We start from the raw sequence: 26,772 nt of genomic DNA on the forward strand, positions 1-26,772 counted from the left end.
CTAAATATTTTTTCCAGTTGGGTGGATTATCGTTTCACTCACTTGATAGTGTTCTTTGATGCACAAAACTTTTAATATTGATTAGGTTCAATTTACCTATTTTTTTTTCCTTGATCACTTGTGCTTTTGTTGACATATCCAAGGTGCCTTTGCCTAACCCAAGGTGATAAAGATTTATGACTATTTTCTTCTAAGAATGTTACCATTTCAGCTCTTACATTTAGGTCTATGATCCACTTTGAGTTAGTTTTTATGTATGGGGTGAGGTAGGGTATAACTTCTAATTTCCCTTTTGATTTATTCTTTGATCCATTATTTTAGAGTGCATTGTTTAATTTCCACATTATTTGTGAATTACCCAGATTTCCTTCTCTTATTTATTCCTCATTTCATTCCATGTGGTTAGAAAATGGACTTTGTAGGAATTCAATCCTTATAAATTTATTGAGGCTTGTTTTATGACTTAGCATATGGTCTATTGTAGAGAATGTTCCATGTGTGCTTGAGAAAAATGTGTATTTTACTTTTGTTCAGTAGAGTGTTTTATAGCTATCTGTTAGGTTTTGTTGGTTTATAGCTTTATTCAAGTCTTCTACATCCTTGTTGTACTTCTGCTTAATTGTTCTATTCATTATTTAAAGGAGATATTGAAGCCTCCAACTATTATGTCAAATCGTCTATTTCTCCTTTCATTTCTTTCCTTTTTTGCTTCATGTATTTTGAAGCAAAATACTGCCATTAGGTGCATACTTGTTTATAATTGCTATATGTTGTTGATGGATGATCCTTTTATCATTAAAAATGTCCCTCTTTTTCCTCTAGTAACATGCCTTTTGTTTTAAAGTCTACTTTGCCTGATATTAATATAGCCACTCCATCTTTCTTATGGCTGTATCTTTTTCTATCTTTTCCCTTTCAAGTGATTTGTATGTTGGAATCAAAAGGATGTCTTTATAGACAATCTGACAATCTCTACATTTTGATTGGGCAGTTTAATCCACTCACATTTAATATTATTATTGATATAGTTGGATTTACATCTTCAAGTTTATTTTTTGTTTTCTGTATGTCTTATCTACTTTTTTGTTCCTCTCTTCCTCTTTCACCGCTTTCCACACAGAAAGTGAATATGTTCTTGTACAACATTATAATTTCTTTAATGCTTTTTAACTACATTTCTTGAGTTACCTTCTTAGTGGCTTCTATCGAGTTTACAGTCTACATCTTAATGTATCCAAGTCCATTAACTTAATTCTAGTGAAATACAGAAATTTTATTCCTATATAGCTCTAGTCTCTCCTGCCTATTCTTGTGCCTTCTTTGTAATATTATCAAATATTATATTTCTATATGTTATAGGCCCAGCAATACAATATGGTATATACTGTTTTATAGAATTCCTTTTTAAATCACTGTCTATCTTTTCTTCAGATTTCATAATCTCTATTGATCTATCTTCAAGTTTGCCTATGTGTTCTTCTGTCAACTTAAATCTAATTTTAAATGGCTCTGGTGAATTTTTTTTTATTTCATTTTTTATACTTTTCAAGTCTAGAATTTCCACTGGGTTCTCTTTTTAATTTCTATCTCTTTATTGCTATTTCCTATTGATCAGGCATGATCAATCTCAGTAATAAGAATCATATTTTCCTCTGATTCTTTCAGCAAAGTTTCCTTTAGTTCTTTGAACAAATTTAGAATAACTACTTCTGCAGTTGGTATCTGGTAAGTGCAACATCTAGGTACCCTCAAAGATAATTTCTGTTATCTTCTTTTTTTCTCTTTATGTTCCTCTGTCTTCGATGTCTCTTAAATATTTGTTGAAAATCAGACATTTTAGAAAATATATTTTAACCACTCTGGATATAATCACACCCACACCCACACACACACATACCCCCTCAGAACTTGTTATTGTTTGCTTGTTTATGTTTAGTGACTTAAGTGGACTAGTTAAGTGAAATATACTGCCCCACCCCCTTCCGCCAGTGTGCAGTCTCTGATGTCAATTCTTGGAGGGTGTTGCTTTGGCAATGCATACAATGTCCCTGACACCCCCTATCCAGGCCCCTAGGATCACAGTGTTTTTAGAAGGGCTTTTATTTATTTATTTATTTTTTAACTGTCTCTCACCTATTGCCCTTTTAGGTTTCTGGCTGGACTGCCCTAATGGTATCTCACTCAGCTGTTAGCTTCCACTAATTGCTTCCTGCCTGCTCTACTATTTTTTACAGTGCCTTGAGGCATAAATTGCTCCACAGCCTGATCCACTTAAATTCCCGATTCTTTGTAGGGGTTGTCTTTGAGGCCAGTCTTTGGGGCTTGCTTTGACCCCCAGAGGGTTCTTCTGAGATGTCTTTCTCTAGTTTTCATGTTAAACTTCTAGCTAATCTAGCTGGCCCACTATATCTCTTGTTGGTTTTATGGGGCTGCCAGCCCCCCTTTAAATGCTCACCAATTGCCTGAGGTTTCTCGCACTTTGTTCCAAATAAAGTCAGTCCCTTTAGGGAGAACTACAGAACTCTGTTTTTATAATCTGCCCCTCCCCTGGGTAGAATCTCTGGACCACTACTCAGAAGCTGGGGGTAGGAACAGCTTTCAGAGACTTTAAAGGGTTGGGTTTTTTTTTTTTTTTTAAATAATTTTCACCAGTTATGTTTGTTTTACTGGGGAGAGGATCCACAGAGTTCCTTCCACCGCCATTACTGAAATGCTGCTTCTAACCTCATGTGACTTGCACTGAAAAAAGAATCACTTAGGGAAGAGCTGGCTCTGTTTACCAGTGCTCTGCTTACTTAATTGTGACCATATTTTCTAAATTAAAAATAAGGGGCATGTGGTCTGGCAAGGGCTTTGCACTGCTTCCAGGTAAGGGAATCAATGTGAGCAGTAAACTTCGGAAATACAAGAATTTACGATTCGTTTAGATGATTTCTAGGGGGATCAGAATATTTAAAATTGAGTTGTCCCAGAAAAGCTGGGGATATACAGATATCAAAACTCTGGTTCTCCTGAAAAATTAGAAGAAATTCTTGGCTAACATAGTCTCTTTGAAAGGGGTCAGTTCTAAGCTGTGTCTTCCCATCAACCATCTCAATTTGTGTTTGGTACTTCTCCAAAGACAATCAATTAATTCTAATGGGAATTCAACATGAAGAGAAATGGGCTGTAAACAAAAAACATCCAACAGCCAAGACTAAGCCTTGCTACATAATAGCCATCCTCTAAGGCTGGAAGCAGGCTGCTTTGATTCGACTCTCAATCGATCGCCATTTCAGCACTCAGAACCTAGAGTTTTCTCTCTCCGGTGACTTGGGAAGTTCTCTGCTAAAGTCTAGGTATGTGGATAAAGGCAAGGGAGATGCGGCCAGCAATGATGGGGAAGGAAATAGTACTGTGTCTGAGACTTCATCCCCAAATTTCCCTAAAATCAGACTCCAAAGTCACCAATCTGGTTATGAAATGACAGCCCCAATACCCTCAGCCATCAGGGTAGCACACACTCCCTGGAAATATACATCTGCCTAATTGCTTGAGATTGTGCACAAGCTGAATATTCATGATCTTCATGTTGTCACAGGGCTATATTTTTAAATGCTTCCACCAATATTTAAAACTCCTCTTCTCTCAAAATAGATTTTATTAGACCCACTGCTATTTGAGATGCCTGACTAGCTGGAGGCTGCATGGACTGTGGCCACAGATCCCCAGATTGGGGGAAAGACAGAAAGAAAAGTACCAGATCAGAGTTACTGCAAAACATGACAACTTTATTATCTATAGGTTGAATAAATATGTCACTCATGTTTATGTAATCATTTTTCAAAGATGCGTATTGGTGTAATAGGTTAAAAAATCGATTTTAAAGCATTACTGAATATCCGATTATCCATTGTCATGTGTGGTCTCCATTGGAGACACCATGCTGACCATGCCATGCACTCGGATCAGTAAAGCGAGGCACGCTTACTATTCTGGTGACACACTGTTGAGCCCATGCTGCTGGTGGGGGTTGGGTGGGGGGAGAGTAGGGTGGACAAGCAATCTGTTTCTAGTCCTAGATACTCTGGGCAGCCAATGGCAACATCACACCACCGAATGGCAGCACCAGAATTGGAGCCAAGTTTTTCTGACTCCAAAACTCAGCACCTCATGGAGCTGGAGGAGGCAGGGCTGCTGTGTATGAGAAAGCCACGTTTGTAACCGAAACCCCAAGCACCATTTTGGAGCGTCGAGAAACTTCCTGGATTTTGTGCCTGTTTCCTCAAACTGGCAAAAACCAAAAAGCCTCCTCTCTCCAAGCAAAGAGAAAGAGATAAGGAATTTGGGAAGCTTTTCTGCCCCAGGGAAGAATCATCCTCAATGACAGTTTGGTATTAACTAGCTCAGCCATGCAGGGAGGCATAATTAGTTTCCCAGCCCAGAGTTTCATTCCACCAGTCCCCCACACCCCAAGGGCTACACAATCTGTTTGAAATGAAAAGAAAAATAAAATCGCTACTCTCCTCACTGACCCATTGGGCTATTGCTCCTGGCCATGGGCAAAAGGTGAGGCAGCCATCTGTCTGCTGAAGCAAAAAAAAAGAATAGAATAGTCATTTTTAAATGAAGCTTTCAATTTTTCCCCTATGTCTACTATGTCCTCTTCCAACCTACTGTTTAAATGACTCTTTTCAAACCGAAAATATAAGATAATAATAGGAAAAGAAAAACTGTAATAATCTGTGGCTCCTGCTGAGAGGCTGCTCTATCCCCATGGGCAGAGTCAGAGAAGAAACTTCTTCCTATGCCCATCTCCTGCCAGTGGTACCCAAGAAATTTCAGTAGGGAAGGAAGGAAACCCTCTCCTGACTGCAGAGCTGCCTCTCTGAGAGCCCTTCCTCCCTCTTGCAGACAGTTCCTGCCTCTCTCCTGAGTATGAAAGAGCAAGTCCCAACTCACCACTGCCACCCTGAAGACACTTGAGATGGGAAGATCCACTCTGAGGGTCTCACAGGCCCCAATCATTGCCACATTCACTGGGAAGCCAAAGAATATCTCTCCCTTAGCTGCAGGGGCCCTGAGGAATTCTTTACTCTTTCTTGGAAATTAAACTATGCTTTTTCCTTCCTATTGACTCTCCAGGTACCATATAAATGACCTCTACTCTGTCCCTCCTTTAGAAGCACAGCCTCCCTGTTCAGATGAATCTTTTCTGGCATTATTCTCTGCTTTTGGTGCAGGTTTTTTTCCCCCCTCTTCTGTATCCACAAGCTTGCTTTCATTTGAAAGAGACCACAAGCGACAGCTTTATTAAAATAAAGACATCGAGGGTCTCTTGAAGGCTTCAGGCTTCTCTCACCAGCTGATTCCTGGGGGAACTCAGTGCAGGAAAGCACATTTACACACACACACACACACACACACACACACACACACACACACACACAAACTGCAGCTTCCCTGTGATTAAACCTTGAAGCAACAGTGTAAGCTATGAGGTTCCATGAAAGAGACCCCAGGATCATGCATTTTCCTGTTCTTGACCCAGAAGGAAGACCTTCTTCTGCAAGCTACCCCTAAGCTTGGAGAGATAAGAACCAGCTCTTCAGTTCCCTGGTCTCCCAGACAGCTTTGAAGCCAGAGACCTGGATATGAATCCTCTTACTACGTGGTTTTAGGCAGGCCTGCTTATTTATTCATTCAGTCACTCAACAAATTCCTACTTAGCCCCAATTACATGCCTGCCACTGTGTGAAAATGAAAAAAATAGGACCCTGTCTCCATACCCAAGGAACCCACAGTGTAGCTAGGAAAACCAGATGAATAATTACAGTATAGTACAACTTTATCATCTGTAAAATGGGGCTAATGATCTCACAAACTTATTTTAAGGATTAAAAACTATGAAGTGGATTAAATAGTGCCAAACATCTACTTGGTTCCTGGTAAATGTCAATTTTCTCTCTTTCCTTCTTAATGTAAAATCTCTTCTCCTCCTCTATCTCCACCACTGCTGGGATTTGAAAGCTGGGAGCTCCCATGCACTGCTTGGATCTGAAGTCAGTCCTGCTCAATAATGCCACATCCCCAATCCTGAAGGTGACTGCAACCAGTAGGGTGCAGGCCCCAGGGACCCATATAGGCCAAAGAAAGGGGATTGAGAGCTCCTCTTGCCTCGTTCCCTGGGACCCCGTCTAAGGAAATCTGCCCATCTGAAAATCTACCCATCTTGTCCCTTAAGCATCTGAGAATATAACAACTAAGGATTTATCTTCCCACATGTAAGTTCCTTCTGAGGTTGAGAGAAGTAAGTGGATGTGAGGGAAGCTTTCTAGACTTGATTTGAGATCCTAGATCCCCATCCTAGGGTCTGCGGAGCCCAGGCGAGGGCCCTCAGGAAAAGTCACCAAGTTGTGCTAGGCTTTGGATCCCTCAGCAAACAGTTTGAGGGTGAGGATGCTGATTTACTTCTGGCTCCGGCATGCTCTGATTCTAAGATCCTTCAGACTAGAGCCTTCACAACTGAGATATGGCTTGAGAAAGCTCACTCTTCTTTGGTAATATATGAGGAAAAAGGGAAGGACTGCATTGAGCTGTAAATTTCTAATATGAACCAAGATGAAACAGGAAATTTAATTTTTGATTTACAAAAATCTGTGCATTCTTTCTGTACTTCTAAAATAATTACAAAGTCAAAAATACTTATGCCTATTTTGCTAAAAACAACTGACTGTTGTTGAAAACATTCAAAATGTACAACTGTTCAGTTTTAGGTAAATAAAATAATTATTTTTATTATTTTGTTAAAGCAATTATCACCCTAGTAATAAGTGACTAAAATAACTGCTGCTAATCAAGAAATAGGTTATTGCTCAGAAGTTTCATAATGATTTACTACAATGTTCTCTAGTGAAAAAGCAAAACCCATACTTCAGATCTCTGCTGTCACTAAAAGGAATCTTTTTCAAAAGGACTTTAAATAGATAAGTACTGAAAAAATGTGGAGTTTACTTTCCCAATGTGAAACTACATCTATCTCTGAGTTGTAAAGAATATATATTAAAATTATATCATGCAACAAAATGCACATTTTGTAGAGGGGGAAGAAAGAAAAGATTAAATTGAATCTTCCTGACAATTGTCTTAAATCACACCTTCTTGCCTGCAATTGAAATTATAAGTCACATTGCTTTGAGTTAAATCAAATTCACCTTGGCAGGAAGACAGACTGATGCAGCTCCAATTCTGTTGAGAGGTCGAAATGGAGGAAAACACAAGTGTCTCCTCAAGGAGACTCTCCCTCCACTGAGGATTTGGAGAAATGAGACTCTCAGACCAGGTAACTAGACACCTTGCATAACTCTCCCAACATCCAACGATTCAACAAATAGCACATTCTTGACATTGTCTACTGCCCACTGCAATGCCAAGAGGGTCTTACAGTACAAATATTTCTCTACAAACAGGGGCTGGTCCCCAGGCTGGTAGGTTTAGGAGTAGTCAGATCATATGGAGAAACACGTCTCAGCTGAAAAGCATTAGAATGGGCTCCTCTCTAATTTATGATCTGCTCAGGCTGGATTTTACTGGGGTAGTCCTAACCCACACATCATGTGTAACTGCATTAAATGGGCTTCAATTCTAGGTGTTACAACCAGAAAATATATTCCTGACAATGTTTTCTATGCAAGCTCCAAGAAGCAAAGATAGCGTGAATGAAAGAAAGAGGGAAAAAAGGAAGATTTAATAAAAGGATGTGCCCCCCACATGCCTACCACATGTAGGTGAAGGTACTTTCCTGCACCTCATCCCATTTAATCAGCACAACAATCCTGCAGTGTTTAAGGAGTGATTGTCCTCATTTCTATAGTTAGGGAAACTGAGGCACGGGAAAAGGAAGAGATTTGCTCAAGGAAACTCAACATGTAAATGGCAACGCTGACTCCGGTCACTGTCTGCCTGCACACTAAATGAGAGACTCAGAATTCCTTCTTCAAGGTAACTGTTGGTTTTACTTGATATTCGTACTTTCCCTCCACTAATCTTCCCTACTCCACTCCTTTAAATCCTCCTCATTCTTCAAAGATGTGTCATAAATCCCAAGTCCTCCCTGAAGTCTCTTCTGACAACACACTCCTCTAGAATTCGTTTTTAACCCTCATTACGTTAGCTTGCAAATGATCCTCAACTGTTTCTTATGTTCTTCCCAGCCTGATTATGAGCTTTATAAAGAAAAGGACCATTGTTCTATATATTTTGTCATCTCCCGCTACATCTGGCACAGTGTCAAGACCAAGAGAGGTACTCGGGAAGCAGCCACAGAACAGCCTGGATTGATGCCTTTAAAAGCTGGGCTCCTCTGCTCACCACCTCCAGTGGCTCCTCATTCCTCCCAGAGCATTTTTCACACAGTGGCCTCCAAGGCCTGCACAACCTACTCCCCAGCTGGCCCCTCTCTGACCTGGCCCCTCTCCCTCCCTCAGCCCTTTCTCCCACACTCACTCTGCTCTAGCCACACTAGCCACACTATTGCTCCTCACACACACGGGGCACATTCCCGCCCTCGGGGCTTTGCACTGGCTGTTCCCTCCACCTGGAACTCTCTTCCCCCAATATGGTTCACACCTAACTTTCTGCAAGTCTTTGCTTCTAGTTGAGCCCCTGACTACCTCATTGACTACCCCTGAAACCCTTTCGTATTTTTATGTTTGTTCTACTGATATATTACCAGCACTTCCTAGGTGTTCAACAAATGCTGGTGAGAAAGGAAAAAATCTGAGCACGTGACTAACTAGGCAGGAATACATCCCAGGCCACTATCAAACTCCTGGCCAAAATAGAGGAGAACGGGAACTGAGAAGCAGGTCTTCAGTTTCTCCCAAATATCTCATGAGGCCCCAAGGTCCCATTAAACAATTCGAGCCTTGGGTGTATGTCTTACATCTGCCCTCAGAGCTAAGGGTCCATTGTGTGACACACCTCACCCTGAGCTATCTGTTTCCTCAATAAAATGGAAAGTTCCTGGCAGATGTGGGCATGTCTGCTCTTTCCTTTGTGTGCAGCAGTCCACTCTCTGGTTCCTGACCTGACCCTGTCCCAAGCCTGGAGAATCCTCCAATGAAGCTGTGATCTGAATGAGTGGAGGACATCATCTTGGTCACACTAAATCCCCTCCTGAAAAAGGCGACACTGCCGACTGCAAAGGGCCACGTCTAGAGCCCCTCTCGGCCTTCCAGAGCACTCAGTCCTGCTCAGCTCCTGGCACAGGCGTCCTCCCGTTTATCCGCAGAAGGAGACTAACAAACCAGTGTCTCTGTAACCCATCTCAGGGCCTCGATACTCTCGTGAATCCTTCTCCAGTCTCATCTGAAAACTTTCTGCTAGGAGAAATGGATGAGCCTGTTTCCTGTTAAGCAGCTCCACTGGGACAGAAAAACAAGAGGGTCCTTAGCCCCTTACTCAGGGACTTGACAGAGCTAATGAACTTGTGTCTCCTAATAACTGCATAACCTTGGACAAGTTAATGACAGACACTGAAGCCTCGATTTCCTCATCCTTAAAATGGGGGTAACAACACCATTCCAAAAGATTGCTTACAAGGCTAAAATGGTGTAACACATGTAAAGCATTTAGCACATAATAGGTGCTCAACATATATTAATTCTCTTCCCTTCCCATGTCTTTTCAGACAAGTCGAGCCCTATTTCTACAATTCTTCCTCACTGGTTCTTTTTTCCAATTTTTGAATCATTAATAAAAATAAATGTCTTCTGTCTACTTTCCAAAGAATTTCCCTTCCAACATAACTCCCCAGATTCTAATTTTTTTTTTAAAGCCTTGCTCAATTATAGACTCAGAGGGTCTATGTCAAAATTCCTGCATGTTATATTTTACTCTATATACTCTTTTAGAAAATAAAGCAAATCATAAGATCAATTTATTATTAAACTGAGATTTAGAAGTGGAAGAAACAAAAACGTTAAAAGACTCTCTCCAAGCCTGTGAACTGAGAGGCAGATCTAAAGCCTCTCACATACCCTCCCACCCCTCCATGGCTCCTTCTCTCTCATCAGGGAAATATTATAATGATTAATTAGACAAAGCCTGTCCCATTTGCCAAGATCCTTTGAGGCAGGAACCACATAAACACCAATCATCATAACTGCAATAAAGAGAAACCAGAAAACCCCTCTGCTCTGGGACCTTAACCAAGGCACAGCTAAATAAAGCTGTAACACAAGATCAAAAAGGATCTTCCACGATATAGTTGAAAATGTTACCAGCACACATAGGAAGAGAGATTAGTTCAATAAAGGAATAAAGTCACATTTGTGGGTCTTGAGTAAGATTTTTGCTTACTTTTAACTTCCCGGCATATAACTCACAAGGTTATTAATACAAACTCCTACTGTTTTGGGCAAATAAACAGCTGCTGATGTTTTGTGCCCAAACCACTTTATTAGAGCTTTCATTTACAGCAATTGTTTTTTCCTTTCCAAATCTTGAGAGGCTCAGACAGCTAAAAAATAGAGTGCCAAGGCAGGACGAATAACAAAGGGCAGACGAGGCAGCTTGCGAGGGCTGGGGAGAAAGGAAGGATAGGACGGAGGATGCTGGGACACTCGCTGTCCTCTTTATAACTCTTGGACAAAATCGACATTCAAGAGCAGAGAGCAGAAGACACAGATGTGTTGCAATCAGCAGGCTGACTCTGCCCTGATTCTAGAAGTCACTACTAAACAGAACTCACCGAGAAGACGAGGATGATCAACTATCCCAGTCTGCCCAGGGCTGAGGAGCCTCCTTGGACCCAGGACTTTCAGTTTTAAAATACTGAAAGTCCTGGCCAAACATCCCATTTGAGTTGAGTTGGTCACCCTCGAAGACACATGACTATGCCAATGCACAGGAATACACTCAGCACAGTGCCTGGCACGTTGTAGGAGCTCAAAAGTCACTTGTGTAATCTGAATGAGCTTTAGCCAACAGCTGGCACACTCCATTATTCCTACAAGGACAAGTTCCTAGGAGCCCCATAATAATTAAGTGGATCCACAATGATTTGAGAAAAAAAGGCTCTCTACAGCCTTCATTGTGGCACGTTTTTCTGCCTTTCAGAGCAAGGACCTCTCCCTCTGGCACCCCAAACTTGAGGCTCCTCGCTTACACATGAACACACCAAGGCACCTGCCCAGCTACATCTCCTATCGGTCCCTCATGTGACCTGAGGCCTCTGAGCTTAGACTGGAACACAATCTTTGATGAGATGATCTCCTGGTCCTCTCTGAGAGTGTCATGTTTTTTTCTATTCTAGAAAGAACATAGATGTTGGAGACAATTTCCCTTCTCGGCTCTACCATGGATCAGCTTTATGGCCTTGGGCGATCTAAGTCTCCACCTCTACATGTTCTCACCTCTGAAACTTTCCTCACTATGGTGTGAAGATAAAAAGCAATCATGCATGGACAGTATCTAGCCCTGTCCTTGACTCACACTAGCCCTTCCTCCATTCCCCCGATAAAATCAATCTTCAATTCCTTAAATGCCTGTTGCTCTTAAATCAAGCACTTGCTTAGGATTCTCATTTGTCACCTCTGTAGCTTCAAATCTCTTCTTAGCTTCCTTACTCTCATATTCATTGGTTCAAGCAATTTGGGTACTATTCTCCTAGATCCCCAGATGCCACTAACATGACACTTATTAGCCCAAGTTTCAAATCCTGTCCTGCCCGGGTCCCTGAATTACCTTCCTTCTCCTCTTGGATCTCAATGGTCTTTAGCTCTAAGTTCCCAGAGGACAAAGAAGGATGGACAAGTCAGACTGGTGAAGCCAAACAAGACACCAGAGCTTGTAACACTCAACAATTTTAAACAGGGTACTCCACTCTGAGATGTAAACTCTGGACATTGGTGGAATGAACCTATTCATGTCAAAGACTTGCCCCAAGCCTCTTTTTCAGGCACCATTTTTCATTATTTTCATCTATCCCAAGGAGAGGGTTGCAGATGCCACGTCCCTGGATCTTCCCAAACACTGTACCTTTGGGAGCTCTTATAGGGCAGTGGTAACAAAACACAACCCAGAGAAGTAGGTTGTCTGGCTCTAATACCATTTTAGCAGTGGCATCATACAGGAAAGCTGTCACTGTCTCATTGGGGCTGGATACTTAGGGCTTTCAGCTAGCATCATTAAGGGCAGTTTTATCCCTCAAAAACCTTTCAAAACTGAAATAGGATGTCAGACAGTGAAAGAGAACGACATCTCAGAACTGCATAGCCACTAAGATGATCCATTCTACCAACATATTTTTATCCATAATTGTATAGCCAGAAAAACTACCAAAGCACAGTGTTCATGTAATCAGGTATCTTCTTGCTTAAAGTTCCAGTCGGCTGCACTCAACTGGGTCCAGAAAGAGTAACAGGCCCACACAGAAGATTCCAGAACAATACTTGTTCCCATTCACTACCACTATATACTCTATGTTAGAATAGTTCTTCAGTAATTTGTTATTAACTATAATTTAAGTACCAAAGCTTATGAATGATTAAGTTTAATAAATTGAAGGGATTTCAAGGTTATAAATTCTCTTGCATACTAATATGCTTTCTGGAGTAGGAGAAAAAGAAATGGAGTGAAAATGAATGCAATATGCTGGGACATGCATCATCCTGGCCCTGCCCCGGGGCGTGCGCCCTGCATGTGAAGGCATGTGTGTGAGAAGGAGAAAACACCAAGAACTCCTGTGCTCAAGCACTGCATCGTGGAATGGCGCCGACTGTGACCCTAAAAGCAAAGTGAGACTGGATGACTAAGATGATTATGACAGGTGCTATGAGATACTAAAATCTCTGACAAATTCAAAGCAGAACTCTCAGCCCTAGACAGTCAAGGCCAGCATAAAAAGCACAACTCACCATTCATTGAATCTGGGTTATCAGCTAGCAGACCTAACCCACACTGCCCCTTGCTCCCTACCACAGTGCCCATCCACCATTTATGAACTTCCAGTTCTCCAGCTTCTTCTTTCCCCAAAATCCCACCCTAGAATAATCTTCTTTCCCCAAAAATCCCACCCTAGAATCGAGAGTCCAGAAGTAAACCCATATTTATATGGACAAATAATTATCGACAAAAAAGCAAAAAGCATACAGTGGAGAAAGGAAAGCCTTTTTAATGAATGGTGCTGGGAAAACTGGAAAGCCACCTGCAAAAGAATGAAACTAGACTGTTGTCTATCATCACACATCAAAATTAACTCAAAATGGAGTAAGGACCTGAATGTAAGACCTGAAATGATAAAATGCATAGAAGAAAATATAAGAACTAAACTCAAGGACCTTGGACTTGAAGAAAATTTTATGAATTTGACCTCAAAGGCAAGGGAAGTAAAAGCTAAAATAAATGAATGGGATTACATCAAACTAAAAAGCTTCTGCTCAGCTAAAGAAATCTTCAACAAAGTAAAAAGACAACCATCTGAATGGGAAAATATTTTTGCAAGCAATGCCTCCAAAAAGGGTCTAACATCCAAAATATACAAAGAACTCAAAGGACTAAATAACAGCAACAAAAACAAACAAACGATCCAATCAAAAAATGGGCAGAGGACCTGAATAGGCACTTCTCCCTAGAGTACAAATGGCCAACAAATATTTGAAAAGATGTTCAACATCACTAGCTATTTTAAAAATGCAAATCAAAACCACAATGAGATACCATCTCACACCTGTTAGAATAGCTATAATCAACAAGACAAGTAATAACAAATGCTGGAGAGGATGTGGAAAAAAAGGAACCCTCATGCACAATTTGCAGTCTCATGCTGGTGAGACTGCAAATTGGTACAGTCACTATGGAAAATAGTATGGAGGCCCCTCAAAAAACTAAGAATTGACCTACCATATGATGCAGCAATCCTTTTACTGGGTATTTACTCCAAAGACCTGAAAACCCATATCCAAAAATTGATTTGCACACCGATGTTCATAGTAGCATTATTCACAGTGGCCAGGACATGGAAGCAACCAAAGTGTCCTACGATAGATGATTGGCTAAAGAAGTTGTGGTACATATATACAATAGAATATTACTCACCCATAAGAAAAGAGGAAATACTGCCATTTGCAACAACATGGATGGACCTCGAGCTTATATGCTAAGTGAAATAAACCAGATGGAAAATGTTGAAAATCACATGATATTACTTACATGTGAGATATAAACCTAAAAGCAACAAATGAACAGCACAAACAAACAGAGACTCATGGACATGAACTATAGACTAGTGATTACCAGAGGGCAAGGGGTGAGGGAAGAATGGGGAGATAGACGGGGTAAAGGGGGTCGAAAATGTGGCGACAGAAAGAAATCTAACTATGTGAGGTGAACACACAGTGTAAAAAAAAAAAATATATATATATATATACACACACACACACATATATATATATGCCTTATTATTAAAGTGTACAGCTGAAACTTACTGGATTTCATTAACCAATGTCACCATAAAAAAAAAAAAAAATCCCACCCTTGCTGACTTCTGGCGACCTTCATCACTCACGTTCAGCTTAGTATTTCCCCAAATGAACTGCTGTGCAACATCAGCTAAGGTTGGATTGCCCTCCTATATGCTTCTCCACAGGGCAGCCTGTCTGTCCCACACTCTTGGATAAAACCCAAGCAGTGAAAAAGGGCAACAATCCTAAAGAGACCCTCAAGCCCCAGATCAAGGAAATAGCCCATTTGGCTTTTCAAGTTAAGTGAAGTCAAAAATCCCAGAGGATGGTAATGAAGATGCTCCAGTATGTGGCTCTGAATTCCATTATTTATTACCTTTGGAAAGACACAGACCGGCCTAACCCAAGCAACTGAAGCTGACCTTCGAGGCCCTCACAAACCAGAAAACCAGACTGTGGCTCTCCGACATTTCATTCTGAATTCTCCTTGAGATTCTATATCAACCTACTTATCAAGGGCAAATAACAATTTATGTCAAGTGAGTGGGAAAGAATGTGGAACTCATTTATTTTACTGCCTACACACTTCTGGATAAAAATGAAAATTCTTTGGTCATGGGAAAAAGTTGTATTCTTTGGCAAGGTTTTTCTAGTCCATAAAGATGTGGTCCTGAGCTATTAATAAAGGTAATTGGCTCAACTTCTACATCCTGCTATTGAACTCTCCCAAAATATCAATCACTGTTACTAATATAATTTCACATGCCACAGTTCATTCAGAAGGACAAATAGCTTTACTGTTTAAATGACACTCTTTCCTCAAATAAACTGCAAGCATTCATCAAACATCATATTCTCTTCTTCACAACCCTGCCAAGTCAGAGATCAGATGAGGAGGATACTAGCCAATTCTGGGTGACATCTAAAGGCTTTAGGGAGCAAAACTATCTCCCAACCTCTAGGCCTAGGACATTTTCTGAGTTTTAAGGACATATGGTTTGTAATCACCATGAACAACCAGCTGTTACTGACTCGATATACATTAATACACACATAATGTGCCCAATAAACTTTTAGGAAACAAAAAGCAGTTACTAATCCATTTCTCTCATTGTTGGGATGATCCTGACTCAACAAAATAAGATAATGGATTTAGAAATTAGTCATACAATTTTAATACATAATTAATCATGGTATTCAAAAGGGTAAAGAGCTGTTATAAGAAGGCCACCTGGGAATTCCATTTCCTTTTAGATTTGTTTATTCTCTTGAATTCTCTACACTACTAACATCCCTCACAAAAATGTAACAGTCCGATCTTGTCTTTTCTCCCCAAACAGTGATTTCAACAATTTTTTTTAAAAAGCAGATCCTTAAAATGAAATATTTTACAGTTCACCAAATGTAAGACAGACGAAAGGGGAGCTATATACTGGTTGCAGTGAGGGAGGGGGTGGGTGCAGGAGGAGCCCAAGAGACCTCACTCACCGCTTGCACTTCTCAGGCCCCAGATAGAACCTGCTAGAAGCTTGAGGCTCCTGGAAACAGAGGTTGAGAACTACTGCCCTAAAGCATCTATGTAAAGCAAAAACTACCTATTAATATAGAATACAGGCTTTATTTATGATGTATGTAAAAAATAAATGAATATATAATACACAAATCGCAAACACTGATAGCCCAAGAGGAAAACCAGCAAAAGGACACCAGTGCAGGGCGAAGTGAGACATGGGGGCGGGGGAGGATATTAAGTTCTACAGTAATCAAAGGAGTAGAAATCAAAAGAATAGAACATTTGACAGTGATAATATCTTCCCCAAAAACGTTGAAAGATAACAGCCAGTACTGGCCAGGCTCCACAAAACCAGTATAATAATACATTGCTGGCAGCTGTGTAGAAAGGCTTCCCTTTTGCAAAATAATCTTTCTTAATAATGTTTATATTCTTCGAGTCATTAGTAATCCCACTTACGGAAATAAATTCTTAAAAGTAATTCAAATGAAGAAAACAGTGAGCTTATTTCTGCATTAATAGAAAAGCAAATGTCCAAAAATAGAGATGTGCTTAAATCAATGATGTGGTATATCAATGATGGAATATTAGGCAGTCATTAAAAATAAAGTAGACGTTCTCTTTTAAAACCCTCCACAGAATCACGTCTCCAGATAAGCCATGCTTTCCATTCCCCCTGTGAAACAAACCCTAAGAGGCTTTCATCCCCCTGGGTCAGCTTCTCTCTCCTACTGCCCACTCAAAACTACTAGCAACTGAGTTGCATGCTTACCACCAGTCCAGTGGGTTTTGTTCCAAATGTGTTCATACTTTTGGTACTTGCCCCTATAATAGCATAATTTAATTATGTATTATACAAACCAATAGAATATGACTACTAAAAAGATGAAAATTGTTATTTCTGAGAAAATTAATTTAAATGCTTTGGAAAGACTTTATAAAGCCAGTCACTTAAATGGTAGTCAAATTACATGTGAGCAAAATGACTGCAAAAGACCAGATAAAAGTCATAAAAATGTATACTACGACAGTGAGATTGCTTCACAAGCAACTTTAAGTTCACAATGAATTTCAAAGAAAACAAAATGAGGAATCAGACTTCATAAACAGCACCTTATGGGAGCAGTGTATGCAGGGAAGATGATCAGAAAGTCAACTGGCAGACCCAACCCAAAGACAAAGCTTTGGCCTTACATCAAAAGGCTGGTAAATGAATGTACATTTTGAACAATATTAAAATATTTAATGCATGTGTGTAATATCTTGCTTTATTCTCTTCTTTCACCAATTTTTCAATTAATTTGTTTCTAACAAAAAGCAAATTGAAAAAAGCTGAATAAAAAAGTACATGTAAACCATGACTACACCTTCGTTTTTAGATATGGAGACAGATGGAGAAAGCTAGAAGGGAAAGCTGAAATGTAAAATAGTTGTTGGGGTAGAATGAATTAGAGACAATTCGATATATTTTTTAAATGTTTCATTTAATACTGCCATATTCTATTAGAGACTCAAAAAATATCTTAATTGACAAAAGGAGAACGCTGCTTTTGTTTCTCTTGGACTTCCAAAATAGGAAGTAAATCAACATTTCCATTTCCTAAGTTCTCCAATACTTAGGCTTCTACTTAACCCACCTCACCACCTCAAGCAATCCAATCTTTCTCTTCCTGGGACTGAACCTGGTCCTAACACTTATTTTGTGTTTCCAACCCGTCAGGATGCTATTTTTAAAACCTGGAGTTATCCACCCTCTCATTTATCATCTATCTTGGTTAAAAAAAAAATTTCTCAAAACTGCAATTTACATTCCCAAGAGATTCCCAAACACTATCTAATTAAATCGTTCAATCAGAAAACAAATTAAAATGAAATATCACTGCAACCCCCAAGAGGAAAATAAACTGTTCAGTCATGACTAGAACAGACCTCAAGGGTGATGCTCCAAAGCCTCTTCTAATTGCAAATCCTATGGAACATCCTGCAGAACATTTTGTGACATTTGCAACTTCTGGGACAACTTTTCTTCCAAAGCAAAAAGAAGCCTGAGCAAGGTTCCAAAGCAAAACATACTCATTTGAGAATGGAAATGCTTTTATTAATGACTTAGCAATTCACTGCTGTCCTTGCTGTGTACTCATTCATTCATCCACATATCCACCCAACACCTACTTTCTGTAGAATGCCAGAAACTCTCCTGGCTGTTCGACAATCACTTTTTAAGTGAAAGTAACTTCTGCCTCTCAACATGAAACAAAACAAAACCCACAGTGTTCTAAGTTTATCTATGATGGAATCTCCAAGTGGGAAGGCTCTGACACCATCACCCTTGGGCCACCCTCCGAGGTCCCTCACTCCCTGCCCCCCAAGTGACTCCAAAGGAGCACTGTTCTGCCTGTGACCCACTGGCCCTCTTAGGAGACAGTATAGTACATGGTTCTGAAGCCACATTAGCTGGATTTAAATCCTGTACTACCAAATACCAGTGGTGTGACACTAGACAAGTTACAACCTCTTCATCTAGAAAATGGAGCTAATATCACCTGCCTCATAGGGATGTGAGGATTAAATAAGTCAATATATGTAAAGCACTTAGAATAGTGCCTGGCATGTAAGAGGTGCTGTATAATTTTTAGCTATTATTATTATTATCCCTTATTCACCGTCAGCTCAGCTGAGTAAATTGGATTGTTCAAAAGGTTCTAGTGGCTAGAGGGACTTGATAGTGAAATACACATTATCATCAAGCTCAAGAGTCTGATCCTGTTTTCCTACCCTCTGCCTTCAAAGTGTCCTACTTGGCCAGCCCCAAACTTTGTAGGCCCCTTATCTAAATAAGGTAAATTCCTAAATTTCCCTTTAAATTCTTTAAATCCCAGCTCAGGGATGGCTCCAGCACTATCAGGGGTAGCTGTCACTTGTCATCATTACACCATTGTGGCACAACCAACCAAGTAACCACTGTCCTCCATCTGCCTCATGTCCAGTTTTCTCCAAGTCATCCTTTCCCCGCCTGCCTATGGGTTGTGATGTTGGCCTTTCTGTCCTGTGAGTCTGGTCATTTCTGATTTTCCACTGGAGTCATAATATACTCAGTGCACTCTTACAAGAGAACTGTACCAACACATGTATTATGGATCCTGCTCCCTCTTCTTTTCCCATTCTTTTCTTTTTTTTTCAGGTATATAATTGAAAGTTCCAAACGATGCATAATTATAAGGTTTCCTGGGAGAATAATCGCAAAGGCTCCTTTCAATTTCAACATCGCAATCATTTTCATGTAGAGCCTTATAAACCATGTGGTCCACATTCAACATGGTAGGGGCCCCATTCTGTGATGACCTCATGAGTTAACAGTGTCTTCTCATTGTTTCCCAAGGTAGTACCCTGCTCACCTCCTCCCTGACCAGACTGGGAAGCACAGGAGAATCATTTTCCAGGAACACATATACATGCAGAGAGAATCTGTGAATGAAAATCTCTCAACATCTGTGGGCAAACTAGAAATGTCAAAGTAAGGTATGGCCCTGTGTCTCCCTGAGAACATTCTGAATCACCCTGAGGCAAACACTGTACTTGTATTGATCAATTTTCAATCTGGACCCATAGGATAAAAAATAAAAAAATAAAAAATAAAATAAAATAAAGGACAAGTAAGAAAGCAGCAACAGGCACCACCAGAGAAAGAAATTGGTCTGTCAAACCCAGTGCCAGTTTGGAGGCAAACATGTGAAGGAGAAGCTGTCAATTACCTCTTTTTCTGGGGGGAGCGTCAGAGCTATGAACTTGCTTTGAAGTCAACAGTCAGGAAGCACAATGATAGATAGGTATACCTCTGGTACACTCACCTGAACCTCCCCTGGGAAGAAACTATTTTGGACCAATGGGGAAACACCAAATGTGGACAGAGCAGCTGTCCCCACCCTGTAAGGGACAGTAGGTGTAAGAGTTGGATCCAGACATCCACATGTAAACAAAAAGAGAGTGCTCCTGATAGGGTGAAAGCCTTCCACTAACCCTGTATTTACCAAGGGCTGCAGAGTGCTGGAACCAAAGCCTGGCAGGCCGGGTAGGTTTACAGGTGAACTAGGCTCAGCTGGCTCTGCCCGTAAGAAGCTCACATGCCTGGGATGCCTGGTAGAAAGCAGCGGGCAGTGGGAGATGAATAAAAGAAAAGTGTGAACGTGATAGACAGAGACGCGTGTGTGCACCCTCGGCTCCTGAAGCTCTCCAACCCTTGCCTCTGACAGCTCATTGGACCTGGATTGCCTCGATGGAGCGCCGCGACCCTCAACCTCCCCTTGACCACAGCCCTAGCCTGGAGCACAACCTCCTGACACAGCTTTGGAGTCCAGACCCACCCGGTCGGGTAAGCTCCGCTCGTCTCTCCCTAGACCTGGGAGTGGAGCTACTGGAGGGAACGGCCTTCACCCCTCCGCAAACGCCCGGCGAGCAAGGCGCAGCCCCGGGCGGGTTCTCCAGATCCTGGGCGGAGGCGCCACCGCAGTGGATAGAGCTCCAGGCTCCAATGCTTCTTCCCTGTATCCGCACCTGCTCCTGGAAAGGGTCTTAGAGCCGTGGGCTGTGGTGGAGGTAGGGACCGCTAAGCAGCTCCACCAGCCACGGAACGCCCTGCATTTTCCCCCACAGACTGCTCACAGCGGGTCTGGGGCTGGGGCTGGGGCTGAGGCTATGCTATCTTCCTAGCTCCGGCTCGTCCCGCAGCTTGTGGGTTCTAAACGCCAATGGCTGGAGCCACACGGGCATCTTATCCTGGGCCCTTAGAGTGATCAAATGAGCTCGATTGCTCGCGCGCGCTCCCTAGTACACACACACACACACACACACACACACACACACACACACATTCACACGTACATGCACTTCTGAGCCGGACCTGTGTGCGATCTCGAGAGCCCTCGAGCAACCAGCCCGGAGTCATACGTACATTTGAACACGTGCGCAGCGCGCCCCCACACCGCCAGCAAGCTGCACACATCCGCGCGTGTAGCTCCGCACACACACGTGTGTCTTGGAGAAGCGCGTACGGCCGCAGGCTTGAGGGTCCCGCACTCAGGCAAGAGCATACACGCAACCCCCAAAGCATCTGCGGCCTCAGAGCCCTGCAGTCGCTCCATAGATACGCACCAACCCCTGCGCACCCCGCGCTGCGCTGGGCACTCCCGGACCTCGTAGGCAGCACAAGTTTCCCAATACGCCCGTACCTTGAATATGCTGCTTAATGACATTTTCTAGGTGGTCCAGCCGTTCAATAATCTTCAGGGTGTCCCCTTTGTCTTCTTCCAGCTTCTTGTCGGGCGCCGGCTCCTGCCCCCGCACATAGACGCTGGCGATGTAGTTGGTGACCCAGCCCACGTAGAGCAGACATATGATGTTAGTCATGCCGCTTAGGATCACGCAAGTGGACACCAAAGTTTTGGTCTTCCTGGTGCACACCATTCTGAGCGCCCTCCTCCATATAGAGCTCCCGGGGGCTCCTCCTCGCCGCGCGCCCCGGACTGCTCGGCGCTCACACCCCCTAGCCCGCCCCGGACCGCTAGGCGCCCGAGCACCTGAGTCCCAAGGATCTCCAAAGCCGGGTCCGCTAGCTACGGAGCCCCAGTGCCCAAGTTTGGAGCTCCCGCCGCTGGCCGCTGGGAGAGAGAGCTTGACAAAGGAAATGAGGTGGATTTTTTTCCAAATTAAAAAATCTCCCAGCGCTTCTTGGAGCACTCACAGGAGGCCGGTAGCCCGGCACTCCGATAGGCGCGTCTGGGAAACTTTGCCACAGCTCGAGTGTGTGGCCGCTCTGCTTCCCATCGCCAGGCACTGGTTGTCTAGGCGGTCCGACCCGCTGGCGCTGCTAAAAGGACCGCGGCGGCAGCAGCGGCGGCAGCGAGATACACGGAGAACAGCGGCCCGGCCCCCTCCGAGCGACAAGCGCTGCCACCAATCGCGCTCCGGCTCAGGAGAGGGGCCGGTGCTGGGCGTTCACGGACCAACACGGAGGGCGCGAGGGGCGGAGTCCGGCCCTCCGGGCCCCACCTGCTGGCGGGTGCCTGGCTCCCGCCCTCCAGGGACTCGCCTGAGTCTCCAGCCGTGCCCGCGCTGGCTGCTCCAGAACCAAAGCTCTCAGAGAGGACCCTCCGCCAGTCCCAGCCTCTAGATCGGCCGATTCTACTCCTAGGGGAATCCACCTCTTGCTCTAGCACAGGAACCTCTGGTCTTAGGGGTTCGCGTGGCTCAGCACCCCTCGCCCGCCCCAGCCTGGGGTCTTTTCGTGCGGGTCGCACCAGTAGACTGCTCGACCCTTTTTGTTGTTGTTAGGATGCAGAGAGGCCGAGGAAGTGTGAGCCATATCGCCTGTCCTACCTTGCTTTTGGACAGGCTCTTGAGTGCCCACTTCTTCCTTGACCTCACTTTGACCTCCACCTTGTCCCTGCTCCCCAGGTCTCCAAACTTCTTGGCAACTGTCAAAGGAGCCAACCCTCCTAGGAATCTCCTAGAAGATTTTGGACCACCACCACCACCACCACCATCCCCCTGGAATATCTTTGCCCCTATCGAGGTTTTTTTTTTTTTTTTTTAAAGTCTGTTTATTCCCAGGACAAAGCCGTGTCCTGTAACCCTGGTTGTCATCCATGGGGCACCAGTCTCATCTCAATGCATAAGGAAACCCTGCACAGAAATATCCCTGTGGAAGTTGGAGCTGGGTGGGGGGGGGGGGGAGCATTAAACTCTCTGTGAACTGTACAGTCCCTATGAATGCTTTTTGCGATGTTAGGGAGGAGGAACTGTGGCTGACAGCAAAGGCGCAAAGTTGTACTCCAATGGTTGGGATTATTTTGTTTATTAGAGCAAATAAATATTCATATTGTCCCCTTCTGCTGAACTAACTCACTTATCAGCATCTAAATAGAAGTCCTTTAAACAAAGACTTTAAAACACAGATTTCTATTTTCTTCTCTATCTGTGGGATGCATTTCCCAGGCCTGGAGAGTCAGGGAGGCAGTCTGCTATATGCCCACCTTGTGGACCAGCACCCCAATCAGCCACTGAAGGTGGTTCCCTCAAGCAGTGTCTTCTGGATTCAAAGAAAAGGCCTCACAAAAGAGGGAGAGCACAAAACCCCAAAAGGAGTACTTCATGGCTATCAGCCAGAGGCACTTCAACCAGTGCTTTGCTTATAAAACCCTCTAAAATGTGCTGTGAAATAGACATCAACTAGAGATCCCAGAATATTTCTCTTTACCCATAGCTGGAAGGGAATACCACTTCTGAATAAGATCGCACTATTTATGAAAAAAAGTCAAGGTATAGAAATCTCTATCCACAAGGGAGTAAAATCTGCCTATCCCTTTCCTCTCTTTTGGAAGTATAATCAGCTCACAAATGAAGGGTCTGGACTTTCCTCTGGCTAGATGATTCATAAGCAACAGCCCTGAGTACAGCTAATAACAAAGATCTAAGTCTTCCTTCTGTTCTGCACCCTCTCCCAGGAAGAACCCTGGAAGTTCAGCTCTTTCCAGAATTTTCCCAAACCACCATAGGGCTAGACGGAGAAGAGCAGTACTCATTTTTCACATTCTTAATGGGGAAAAAAAGCCCCACATTTAAAAATAAGGTTCAAGAAGAAAACAAAGTGGATTGTGTGACATTAAATTTTTGTCCAGCTGATTCTCTAAGATAATTTGTAACTGTGGAGGGGATGAATGCAACAAAAGAAGAAAGCAAAACTGGCTCCCTTCTCTGCAAGGTCACAGGGTCAAGTTGATCATTTCAAAGAATATTCACTAGAGGTACAGCCAGGCTCCGGGACTTTAAACCCAGATCCACCACTTATTAGTTAAGTGAGCTTGGACAAATTTCAAAATGTTACTGGGGCTCAATTTCCCCATGTGTCAAATGTAAACAAGACTTACTGAAAGACTGGTTGTAAAGATTAAATGAGAGAATGCACCAGAAAGGGCTTTAGTTAATACAGGACATATAGTGGGTGCTCAGGACCAGGTGAGTTTTCTTCCAGGATATGGCCCCTCCCCTTCCAGGCCAGAACTCAATTCCATGAACTTCATCCTGCCATTCGGCAATGCTTGGTTTCTCCATCAACCAATATCATCAGTGCTCTCTCCCTTATGTATGAATAGGCACTAAATCTATAGGCAGCAAGGTACTCAGCTTGCCTAAGTGGGCTCCAGCACACTGGTTTTCTATTCATAATGTCTGTCTTCACCATCAGTAGTACAGTGATCTGCATAGTTTGATAGGATGTTCAAAATGCAAAGCTAGTTTCAGGGACCATTGGCCTGAGTACCCTCAGATTTCCACTTAAGACTCCTAATCCCTTGGTTATAAACAAGTACATTGGAAGGGAGTACGAAGACTTTACCCACAAAGTTTTATAGTCATGGGCCAAAAAAGAGTTAGCCTTCATGTATCACTCCTGTAAATAATACCTGAGCAGAGATTTATATCTTTGGCCCTCAGTTCAATTACATTCAATCCAAGAAGTAATTATTGAGCCCCTGAGGTTTTGTCTAATGACCAGTTGCCCTGGGCCCTGGCCAGTTTGCTCCAGACATGTGAATATAACCTGAGTCTCATAGTCTCAATATGGGTCTCTTTTAAGAGCCTAAAAAGTTGCTAAAAATTATTCTTGAACTGGAAAGATGTTTCTGATTCTCAAGTTAGGTCATTTATCTAATTCCCAAGTGTTTCTTCACCTTTGTTTTAAATAAATTCTGCCTAAGAAGATCACTGTGAAGTTCATCAGATAATGGCTGTGAGCAGGCCCAGCAGAGAATCCAGTACAATGTATTTCTTAAACTCATGCCTAATATTTGAGCCTGGGGTCTCCTTCTACTCCTACTGCAAGAGGAAAGTGAGTACCTTGAAGAATATACAAAAAGGGATGGAGATCTTTAATAGGATCTTCCCGGTACAAACTTTGGCTTTCATCCATCTTTTATATTAGGTAGGCAGCTGCCCTCCTCATGTAATTCAAAGGGGAGATGAGTAGGACTTCTTATCCACAAGGACAGTCACACTGTTATCCCATTAAGCCTTCGTTCAGAGTTATCTTTGATACTGGGGTTGGAAAATTCAGTCATTTATGGAGTTTAACTACTAGATAAATACATTTTAAGCGAGGTACCCTGACCTGGAGGTTGAAAAAGGAACAATGGGTCTATCTTGGCCAATGGCAAAGGTCCACTCATCTGAAAGTAATGTTAGTGGGTCATCTATACCCACCAGATGGCAGCACCATGCAAAGCCTTGAGCCCAGAGGTGCCAATCAGGATTTGGGGGCTATGCAGGAAAAATGGGCCCTTTAGGTGGACAGCCCCAATCTCTGACCTGACTGCGTGGGAAGTGAGTTTGCCAAGTCTCTAGGAAAAAAATGATTGTTGGGGCTTCCAGCAGGGATGGATGTAAGGTTTAGAGATAAAGGAGATAAAGGAACTGGATTCTACCAAGCCACAGGGCTGGGATGTCATTGACAGAAAAGGCACATTTCTGGGGGAAGAAAAGGAAAAAAAGGAATGTTTGTTTAGTACCCACATTGTGTCAGTCCTAGTGTTTTTAATATGTTGTCTCTCGAGCACAGACTAGGGAGCCAGACAGCTGGGTTTATATTCCGGATCTGCCATTTACTAGCTGTGTGATCTTGAGCAAATTACTTCACCTCTCTGTGCCTCAATTTTTTTCATCTATAAAATGGAGATAATAATAATACCTACCATGTAAAAGATGTTGTGAGAATTAGATGAAGTCATGTGCATAAAGCATATTAAAGGCACTATGTAAGTATTAGTTCTTGTTATTATTACTATCTCTGAGCACCAAAGTATCTGAAAGATAAATGAAAGGAGAGAAGACACAGCCACCGCCCCCCCCCCCGCCCAAATTATCCTCAAACTACAAGCAAAAGATCTTAGAAACAGACTCTGGGGTCCTCTTCTTTCATCTTATTGAAGGGCTCAAAGCAACTCTTAGCTGAACTGGAAGGCAGATCCTGACAGGAATCCTGCAACTAGACCCACTTAACCATCTGTCCGCAAAATATTTGAGTACCCGCTCTGTGCTAGACCCAGTGCTAGGTACTGGTACTGCTGAGATGACTCAGAGAACTGAGCCCCTGTCTTCAAGAAGTGCAGAAGGCAAACAAGTAAAAAATTGTAATGCAGTATAATAAACACTAATTCAATGTATTATATTAATATGAAAGAGAAAGATACCAGTGGTTAATAGAAACACCAACTCTCTCCCAACAAGGTGTTATGTAACTTTTGAATGATTCTGCTTCCATTCAATCACCTGACAGCTCTGCTGAACGAGAATTTGTTCTTTAGATCAGAAAAACATTTGCAAGACATTTAACAGTCCAAAGATTGATATCCAGAATATATTTTAAAAATCATATAAACCAGGTCTACAGCCATGCTACCCTGAACAAGCCCGATCCCGTCTGATCTCGAAAGTTAAGCAGGGTCGGGCCTGGTTAGTACTTGGATGGGAGACCACCTAGGAAGGTGCTGTAGGTGTAAAAAAAATAAATAAGGGATTGTAACCTGACAAGGTCCTTTCTTGCAGTCTGTGAGGTCAACCAAGGGTTGTCTCACCTAAAAAAAAAAAAAAAAAAAAAAAAAAAGTCATATAAACCAATAAAATGAAGAGGCAAAGATACCCAAATGGAAAAATAGGTCGGGAATATGAGGAAGCGATTAGCTAAAGAGAAAGCATAAATATCCAATAAGTATATGAAAGGATGGCTAAACTTGTTAACCATCAGGAAATACATCTTTAAAATGTGTA

At 42.5% G+C, this 26,772-nt stretch overlaps 1 protein-coding gene and 1 pseudogene across 3 annotated transcripts in view; one reads left to right on the plus strand and one right to left on the minus strand.

The window, feature by feature from the left end:
- GALNT18 (polypeptide N-acetylgalactosaminyltransferase 18) overlaps positions 1–21,890 on the minus strand; it is a 308,997-nt gene extending 287,107 nt beyond the window's left edge. Inside the window, exon 1 of one of the 3 annotated variants that reach the window (XM_016135450.2) lies at positions 21,183–21,888. In XM_016135450.2, the coding sequence (XP_015990936.1) occupies positions 21,183–21,417 (235 nt within the window). In that variant the 5' untranslated portion in view covers positions 21,418–21,888. Of the gene's footprint in view, positions 1–21,182 lie in introns of all 3 variants that reach the window. The other 2 variants (XM_016135449.2, XM_016135451.2) reach the window with 2 other exon arrangements.
- A 4,497-nt stretch (positions 21,891–26,387) lies between these two features.
- Positions 26,388–26,501, plus strand: LOC118603745 (annotated as a pseudogene).
- Positions 26,502–26,772: the final 271 nt, after the last annotated feature.

The sequence above is a fragment of the Rousettus aegyptiacus genome, unplaced genomic scaffold (genome assembly GCF_014176215.1).
Source record: "Rousettus aegyptiacus isolate mRouAeg1 unplaced genomic scaffold, mRouAeg1.p scaffold_m13_p_5, whole genome shotgun sequence".
NCBI classification, from domain to species: domain Eukaryota; kingdom Metazoa; phylum Chordata; class Mammalia; order Chiroptera; family Pteropodidae; genus Rousettus; species Rousettus aegyptiacus.